Source organism: Filicampus tigris, chromosome 20 (genome assembly GCF_054856515.1).
Source record: "Filicampus tigris isolate MCC_2025a chromosome 20, RoL_Ftig_1.0, whole genome shotgun sequence".
Classification (NCBI taxonomy): Eukaryota; Metazoa; Chordata; class Actinopteri; order Syngnathiformes; family Syngnathidae; genus Filicampus; species Filicampus tigris.
Window position 1 is genome coordinate 8,666,070 of NC_141236.1, and position 9,354 is coordinate 8,675,423.

Here is a 9,354-nt window from a genome sequence, read left to right on the forward strand (position 1 = left end):
CACTAGCTATTCACATGCTGCCCAAATTAATACCAATAGCAACGGCCCATGATAAATTCCATAATTCCCATGAAGTCATTGAATCATCGACGCCCCACCCACTTAAGTGACGTTTCCCTTCCCACAACAAAAAACAGCTGGAAGACATACAAGATGGCCGCCGCGTCTGTCGCGGGGCTCGAAGCCCACAACATGGACGAGAAGAAATTCCAATACTTCTCGTCCATCAACTCCATGGCCAAGAAGATCATGCAGGAGCGGGAGAAAATAAAAAACCAGCACGGCTCGACGTGGGACAAAATGTCACCGCAAGAGCAGGACAACGCAATCGACAACTGCATGATGGACCCGCACATCCGATCCCGATATGCAATGCACCGGGTGGACCGGGACGAAGTGGTCTGCTACCCCAAGCTCCTCATAGAGACGGGACAGAAGATTGTCCATTTTGGGGAAGAGGTGCCTAGAAACGGTCGCCATGGGAATTAAAACCAGAGAGTTTTTAGGCCATTCTACCTGCTTTGCTAACCGCTAGCCACGTAGCAGTGGATAATGTTAGCTTGTGGTTTCTGCCTTGGAAGTTTTATTTGGCTGTGTTTTAATTTAAATCTAGTCACTAATAGTTCACGTTATACGGTAATGAATTAGCCTTTTTTTGTGCTTTTTGAGTGGTAGTGAGCATCAATTAGTTTTCTGGTGACGTCACGCACCGCCATATTGGAGGTCGACACGTTTTGTTTACAGCCAACATGCTGGACAAACCTACTGATCAGGTCATCGAAACAAATTTAAGTTAACAAAATAAAAAGTGCTTTGTATTACTTTGTGCATAACTAAAAACAATATAAATGTTTTTTTTCAAAATGTATTGTTATTTATCTTAGGTCCATGTTGATTGGCTACATTGTAATTATGCGACGCCAATGAAGTAATTAAAGAAGTACCCGAGTATTTCCCCCCATTTAATAATCAGAAACCATCATGACAATTCAATAAAACATTTCAATGAAACATGAAAAATACAACATTCAGCACACATGTAAAAACTGTGCAAAGTAAACAAAAAAAAAAACGAGCAACTAAAATGTTTTTGTACGTCTGAAATACAAAATTTCTTTCATATCAACCCAAAACAGTGGGCGACATTTTGTAAATCTACACCTATGATCGTTTTTCAATTATTTTCTCTGTTGTAAAATTAAACAAATACTAGGTCAGCCCCTATTATATAGTGTTTAGTGCTAGTAAATGATCAATCACAACTTTCAAGGGGCTTTCAGTCAGTAGGCCTCTTCGTAGTCATGACCTTATTATTGTATTACATACAGATTAAAATCACCATATGGACTAAAATGTGTAATATTGTGTTAACTATTTTGTGTTCAGGATATCACATGGCAAGATGAGCATTCAGCCCCCTTCTCTTGGGAAACCAAGGTAAACATGCTACATTTAAACTGTGGAGGATTATATTATTGCACATTTCTTTCATGTATTGTACAGTTCTTGATACTCCCCATAAAATGTTAGGGGTCTGTGACACGGGAAATTGGATAATGAACCTAAAATACTGTATACCCTAAAAGGTCAACTTAATTTCACCTTCTTTTGACTTTCTTCTGTCTAAATACCCCAAAGATGGGGAATCATATACAAATGTTTACATTATTTCTTTCCATGGTGGAATTGGCTTGTTTTAAGGGCAGCAGTGAACCAGCCCTCATTCCAGCCTAATATAAACCCTGAAAGCTTTGTCATGGTCTTTCAGAGCCAGCTGGAATTCAGCTTGACACCGGGCCCCGACCAGGGAATTCTTCTCTCTCAGGGGGACACCAAACCTGCAAAGACCTCTCACTCCACTCAAATTGGCAAGAGTGCAACTGGAACCAAGGTACTGAATGGTTTTTTTTCCCCTCACGGTGGCTTCTTTGAGTTTGAATACATTGTGCTCCGGATTTTTGTGCAAAAGATATGCAGTGTTAATTTTGACAAAACAGTTTTAGTCATAGTTTTAATTTTCAAGTTTAATTTTAGTTGACTAAACAAACAACTGCAGTTTTCTAACAGCCGTTTGTCTGTCCTGTTTGTTGATGAGTCGCCTCACATTCCAAATAATGATCAGTGGAAAGAACGTTTCAAATCCTGCACCAGTCAGTTATCTGTCTCACCTAACTAACCTAAGTGCCTGCTCTCTTCCCTCTTCATGTCTCTTCCGGGATGCATTGTTGGGAAGATGCTGGCCAGCTCCATGTTGGAGGCGAAAAAGGCAGTAGCTCATTGTGGTTGCAAGTGAAGCACTGTAAACAAACAAAGAAAAGTTATTGGGGGCAAAAATAGACTAAGGTAGAAAGAAAGAAAAGTGAAAAGTGGGTCGCCGCATGCTGCAACAGGCTGCTGGCTGTCTGCGGCCAGATGTGTAGTATAGCATAGTTTAAAAGGACTTGCCATGTGTCTTACCAAGGTGTTGGTGAGCGAGAGCAGGCGTCCTGAGGAGGAGTCTGCTTTCTGGAAGATCAGCGCCGAGCGTTCGCGACTGGAGGGCGAGCAAGCAGACTTTCAGTCACTGACACCCAGCCAGATCAAATCCCTGGAGAAAGGAGAGAAGTCGCTTCCCTCGTACCTGCGCCAGGTGAGACGCTTGTCAACTGGGTTGCAAGGATCCACTGTAATAAAGTTTGAATAACCATTTTTAATTTTAAAAAAAAGGAAAATGAAGACGGTAAATATTACAGCATACCAAAAGCTTGGTGGTCCGTATTAAGAATAGAGCTTCACTGTGTTTGTCCACAGGAAACGTCTTTTCCCGCCAAAGAGCCGGAGCCGGACCCCCACTCTCTGGCGCTGTCCAGGCCGGCCAAGCAACGGGCGCCCAAGCCTCCTGCCCCACAGCCCCCTGTCGCCGCACCCCCGGCTCCCGCCGCCATCTCTATTTCGCCAAGCCCCGTCCCTCCGCTTCGCGTCCCGTCATCGGTGGCGGGCTGGGAACGGTCGCAGAGCACTCTGCCGGTTGTCAGCTACACTGTGGACGAGGTGTTCCCCACCCCCAGCGCCCTTGTCAAGAGCCCCACTCTCCCCGCCAACAAGGAAAGAGAGGACGATGTCTCAGCTGGTAGTCCTGCTTTTCCCCAGGTGACCTTGAATGCAACAATTAAATTCTATTAGAGGAAGACAACGTTAGCATAGTTAGTTTCCAATGTTGGCTTGAATCTTAGCTTTCAATATTATCAGAAGGTAGCCTCCAATGGTATCATTAAAGTTCACGTTTAATGTTATCTCCGGCTTTATCTCTTTACATTAGCTTCCTATTTTAGCTTTTGAGCCAAAGAAAAGCGATGTTAGCTCAAAAATCACACCTCCGGCAGGGAGCGTTGTCGAGTTTACAGGGCCTCCACTGAAATCTTCCATTACGCTGCTGTTTGCTGTCAACCCAGCCAATGTCAGCTACTCGTCAACATTGATGCGCATCCTTGGGTCCCTTGAAAAGCCCTATAAAATTAAGCTTATTATTATTGTTATCAAAACCGAAATAGTGTCATAATTGTCCATCATCTCAATTACTTACTAATATGTCCTCTCCTTGCAGTTCAACACCAGCAACAACATCCTGAAGACAGGATTCGACTTCCTGGACAACTGGTAAACACGGCAGCAAAGACGGGGCTGCTGGATGACGTCATCGCTAGTTCACCAACATTCGCATCATCCAATCACATGCCCCAATTTTGCCTTTTTTATTTTGGGTTTGTTTGTTGTTTTGAACACTTCTTGCTTCACACTGCCTATCCTCTAGACTCCTTTACCGGACCTTTGTCAAGCCAATTGCATCAGTATCTGTTAACTTGATTGGTGTTAGTGAGCGCCACCATTTTCAGACATTAGAGAGATTTTCTCTTTAGTGCAAAATCCGTTAAAATAACTACATGGCAACAACTTTAGCTCATGTTTAGTAATTAGCTAACTATCAGAATAATTTCTTCTTGCTAGTGCATGTAAAAATGCCATAAAGCCTTTGTTGTTTGTTAGCCAGATGCTAACTGCCTTTGCTAATCTAATGAGAGCAAATTGCTTATAAAATCATATCACATTTTGTTTCAACTGAGGGCCAAAATATTACAGTTCGGCAAATGTTGTCATGGCAACAGCATAGTAAACAACCCTGTCTGTTTAGTGCTATTTTTATCCCTCATTTAAATGTTACACTTATTGATCTTGGATGAGTGTTTATCAGGTACTTTTGTAGCCTTGTGTCGACCAATCACACGCGAGTTAGCATCACGTCGCATGCTCGTCTGCATCTTTACACAAGACGTCTTTTTAAAGGCTATGTTGCGACGTGTCCTAAATGCCACTAGAGAACTTTTTAGCTGAGAAGATAGTATGGCACTGGTTTTCAGGACCACCATGCATGTGCGCTCGCTTTGCATTCTGTGATTTTGAAGTCACACATTTACAATAAAGGAAAATCGGGAAAAAGTACATTTTTGTGTTGTTTTTACTGTCGAAATTATAAATGTATAAGTGCACAATAAATGAAAATATACACACTGGCAAAAATATTTATTCGAGATTACCTCGCTTGAAGCAAAGCTAATAACAGTGTTACATTAAGATGGGTAGTGCATTGCTTGTGGAAAGCAGTTTGAAAATGTATTCAATATCCTTAAACCCATCTTAAGGTCTATGTACTAATAAGATCTTTGACCGCAATAGAAAGACTATTTAGTGCACTAGTCGGATAACTATATTATAACTGATACAAGTGAATTTTTTTCCACTACTAGTGCATAGCTTAGCACCACTACAGTATTAACGTGTTGTCCTACTACAGTAGTTATGCCAAAGTTGCCCTACTAGTGAGTACAAAGAGCATACTACCACTAGTATATGGACCTTACACTCAATCAACGTTAAGGATTGAGTGCTCAAATGGCGTTCATAATCATTCATCTTTAAGCTACAACAAGGACCTGACAGCAAGTAACGGGCGGCCAATCCGCACAGCTTGGCATCGGTCACACCTCTTCACGGTGTCGTGAGTGCGAGGCATGACGTCATGGGTGCGTATCGGAGTGCCACTACCGCTGGCTTCCTGCGCGACTAGCTCGGTCGAGCCGGATGCTGTCCGCAGGATGTCGCTGAGGGTGGGTCGGTCCATCGGGTATTTGCTTGGGTGGGACAGGAGGACTTTGTTGGTACCGCTGAGCAGAAAATCACCTCCCATCTGGAATTGAGCAGAGTGGCTTACACTACATAGCTGAATGAAGTTAATTGATAACTTTCCGATGCTGTAAAAATCCAGATGAACTCAGAAAATGAAGTAAGCGTGCTAACGGAAGACAAATAACCAATTCTACCTAGTTGACAAACTGTCAGACTATAGCGATTTGGCTAAAAAAACCTTGCTAGCTGCCTGCAGTAAAACAGGTGAATTGTACATACCTGACTAGCTGTGGTTCACTGGATAGCAATGCCTAGTTGGCTAAAAGGCATTAACTAGCCTAGTAAACTCAATGGGCTAAGTTAAGGGGCAAACAGACTAAGTGAGGCCAACTGGCTACCTGCTACAAGAGTCGGATAAAACCCAAACAATCTCGGCTCAGGTCTTCTGTACCTGGTAGATGTCCTCCAGCATGTGCATGGGGAATTCTGGGAAGTCTCTGTCGGCAGCTTGGTACTCGGAATACCGGAGCATGGAGTCAAAGTTCATGACTTTAGCGCAGGATGAGATCAGTCCGAAGCTACGGTAGATCTGTGACCAACAAGACAACTATTTAGCTGGAATTAGGGCTATGTCATATTCCGGCCCTAAAATAAAGCGATTCCCCACTCACCCCCCACAAAAGTCAGAATTCCTGACCCATGTTCAGTGCCATTGACTCCAAGATTGCCTTTGGATGGCTTCTTTGTTGTGATACAAAAAAAACCAATGTGCCGATGTTGCATTTTAAAGTCGATAATTGTTGGTGTTGCTTTTAATGGACTCTAGAGTGGTCCTAAAAAGTTGGCAACACTGACAGTGATTTTGTAAACAAGCTCCTCTGTGTTTGCAGTAATGTTGTTAGAGGAAGCAGAGCAGTCACGCTTTGAATTACAGATGGCGATTAATAAAAAATTCATACAAATGGATGAAATAGATTCCAATAATCGCCTAGCCCTAGCTGTAATCAAGTTCAGGTAACGAGGAGATAACTTGTGATGGTTGCAAACCTTCCTGTGTGGATCCAGTACTAAGTCCAAGGAGCATCCAGTCTGCTGCAGCCACAAACGAGCCCCCTCCAGGGCCCCAAAAGACACCACCACGACCCTGACAGACCGAGCCTCAAGGGCAGCCTGCAGACCACAAGAAAACATGTTAAAAACATTTCATTTGAATAACTTGTATGTTTATTTGGTTATTTCTGGGCGAACTGACCCTGCTGCCCTGCAGCTCGGCCACATGGTCGCGTCACGGCAGTCATCCGAAGTGTCTGATGAGGACCAGCAGAAGCTTCTGCCCCGGAGAACGATAGTGATCCAGGGTGACACTCCTTCAAATGCAACAACAACACATTTAAACTTGACCATGCACACAAACACACACACAATAGAAAAACAACCGAACACAACTAAACTAGTTAGAACTTACCAGTGATCAAACCAAGATTCATCGACAAAATGTGATGTGCCTAGCTGGCTAATCACGTTCAACTGCCAAAGTGAAGCAAGCTGGATAACTTAGCCTAAGTAATGCAGATGGCCAACTAAACCTACTTGACTAGATGTGGTTAAATGGCTAACAATAACTTAAAGCGGAAGTCAACGCAAACATTTTTTTTCAAGAATATGTTCCCAGCAGGCCCACTAGTTGAAACAGGGCATTCTGATTAATATTGAGTTTGTGGAATAAGTGTTTATTCACTAGTTTTTAGCCATCTCTAGGGGCGGCCATTTTGTCTTCTGAAAATGACATCACAACTGCTCACGACGACCAATCGCGGCTCAGATTCAGAAAACAGCTCTGGCGTGGTTGGTCGTTGTGAGCAGTTGTGATGTCATTTTCAGTCTACAGAAGACAAAATGGCCGCTTCAGAGATGGCTAAAAACGCGTGTATTTTGTTGCTTAACTTATATTCCACAAATGCAAAATTAATCATAATGCCGTGTTTCAACTAGTGGGCCTGCTGGGAATATATTCTTGAAAAAAATATGTTTAGGTTTGACTTCCGCTTTAAAGGCTAAGTGAAGTTAAAGAAAACATTTTACTAGCTAGCTGAAGTTAGTTTGACGTTTGAGGTCAACAAAACCCTACGGGTAGGATAGGGCAGGACGCATGCTTAGAATGCTTTGGGGAAAAGACTGCTACATCACGTTAAATTTTCATAGCTATCGGCTAAACTGGCTTTTTAAGTTTTAGAGGAGTGTGCTAACTTTGCCACAAGGGTTGAAATGGGGGTGCACATACTCACTTTCCACTGCGTCCATCAGTCAACAAAGTTCCAGGGCTAAAGATGTCCACTGTTTGTCCTCCTGACGTTACAGGAGCACAAGATGACTGAAGACTTCGGTCCACGTGCTCCAAGAAGGAGTCCCACTCGCTCTGTACAGAGACATACATGCACGCTTTGTTCAAGCAGGAGCAATTGTACAAAGAGTGTGGATTTTCCCTGGTACAAACCTGGAGCTGGAGCAGCTCCTCCACCTGTTCTCTCACTGCTGCATGGCTGTGAAAACACAAATAAGCACTTTGGATTACTGATTATTGCAAATACATTAGCACATCCAAAATGCAAGTGCAATTTGAACCAATATGTGTCTATAAAAGTCAAACCAAATTTATTCAAAATGGTCTCATGTATGATTCCAGTTAGCATTTATTTGTGTTTCTTGTATGATGCAAGGAGGGGGAACTGCGATGATGACCATAGAACAATAAATTGAACTTATAGTGACATAGGCAGAAATAGTTTTTATTAAATGTTTTGAATGACTTTTTTTAAGGTAAAAATATCATTTTAATTGGAGATCCTTTGGATATTTTTAGAAAAGCATTTGAATTTTTTGTGTGTAAAAAAAAAATGCATGATGTGTCTCCTTCAAATCATACAAGCCTGTGACGGTCAATAAATGTGTTATCGTGGTGATAATAAACATACTGAAACCAAGTGGAACATTGACAATCTATCTGCAACCTTTGGTTTGTTTGTTTAAATTTACCCATACAGCTTCTGCCAGGCGGCCTCGGCTTCGCTCTTCTTCTTCACTCCAATGCTGAGAAAGAGCAAGAGAACACATCATTAATATACAAAACTTACCTCTTTTTTTATTTAGTCACTTTGTTACCACAAGAGCGAATGAAGCGCACCTCTTATAGAACTTTGCTCCGGCTGCGATCAGGCCCAACAAAGTGGCAATTTTGTATGGGACAAAGTCCTCCATGGAGACTTTAAGAGAACACATAAACTTATTTCTTTGGAATTCGTTAAGTGGAGAAAGCGATGGAAATGACAATCTGCAATCCTCCATGAAGAAGCAAGGCAACATTACCCATGCTTTATTGACATTTCATCCGAGTTTATGGTGCTTTCATAAAAACGAAAACTAAATGAAAAATAAACAACAAACACGTGCAACACGTGTCATATAGCCCATTTTGAAAATTACCTTTACTATGTAGCATGAATGGCATTAAAAAATAGCGGCTCAAACAACACAGTTAACGTATGTGAATTTGTTGAGCATTTAATGGACCAAAACAACTTTATTCGTCCTACCCTCCGCATCCTTCTTGGCCTGCTCAAGCAGAACATTGCCCAGGCTGACCAGTTGCTTCAAAGCGGCACTAAGGCTCTCCTCCTCCAGGATCACGTCTTCCTCCATGCCCGGCCTGCAGTCCTCTCCTGGAACACTTCTGAATAACTCCCACTATAAGACACGAATGCTTTCAAAATAAACTTCCGGGAAATCATGTGATCACCAGAGCTAACGGCGGTATTTGGCGGCTTCTATCGACAAAAAGGAGAACTGCATGTACGACAATAAATACCTTTGAACTACCTGAAAAAAAACCGTTTATCATCACTTACCAGTTGTGTACAATTACGATTAAATCATTTTTATAAAAAACACATACATAATTACAACATTTAATAATTTCACTTTCACGTTTTGTGAATTATTTCTTGGCTGAATTATTTTTAAAAAATCATTAACCCCATCATTGTAACCCCCAAATTTACAGTGTCAAGTCAGGGGTAAGGCAAATGTTTGCAACATTTTTACAATGCGCATTTCCCCCTGTACAAGTACTTGAAATACACGAAAAGCAACTATCTCCAAATGGTTTCACTTTCATTGCACTCACATGTCATGAGGTGG

General features: G+C 42.1%; 2 protein-coding genes across 2 annotated transcripts; one reads left to right on the forward strand and one right to left on the reverse strand.

Annotated features, from left to right (window-relative positions):
• Window positions 1–119: 119 nt before the first annotated feature.
• Window positions 120–4,476, forward strand: c20h1orf198 (chromosome 20 C1orf198 homolog). The gene is made up of 6 exons (XM_086019240.1): window positions 120–459; window positions 1,387–1,437; window positions 1,769–1,891; window positions 2,462–2,629; window positions 2,791–3,129; window positions 3,584–4,476. Exons 1-6 carry the CDS (start codon window positions 154–156, stop codon window positions 3,638–3,640), a joined length of 1,044 nt encoding a protein of 347 aa, XP_085875366.1. The 5' UTR covers window positions 120–153; the 3' UTR covers window positions 3,641–4,476.
• Window positions 4,477–4,542: 66 nt separating this feature from the next.
• Window positions 4,543–8,901, reverse strand: selenol (selenoprotein L). Its single transcript, XM_086019241.1, has 9 exons — window positions 8,751–8,901; window positions 8,342–8,420; window positions 8,194–8,247; window positions 7,655–7,700; window positions 7,446–7,576; window positions 6,413–6,527; window positions 6,208–6,330; window positions 5,612–5,749; window positions 4,543–5,221 (listed from the first exon to the last, which is right to left on the reverse strand). The coding sequence occupies exons 1-9, from the start codon at window positions 8,854–8,856 to the stop codon at window positions 4,955–4,957; spliced, it is 1,059 nt and encodes a 352-aa protein (XP_085875367.1). The 5' UTR covers window positions 8,857–8,901; the 3' UTR covers window positions 4,543–4,954.
• Between the last annotated feature and the right edge of the window lie 453 nt (window positions 8,902–9,354).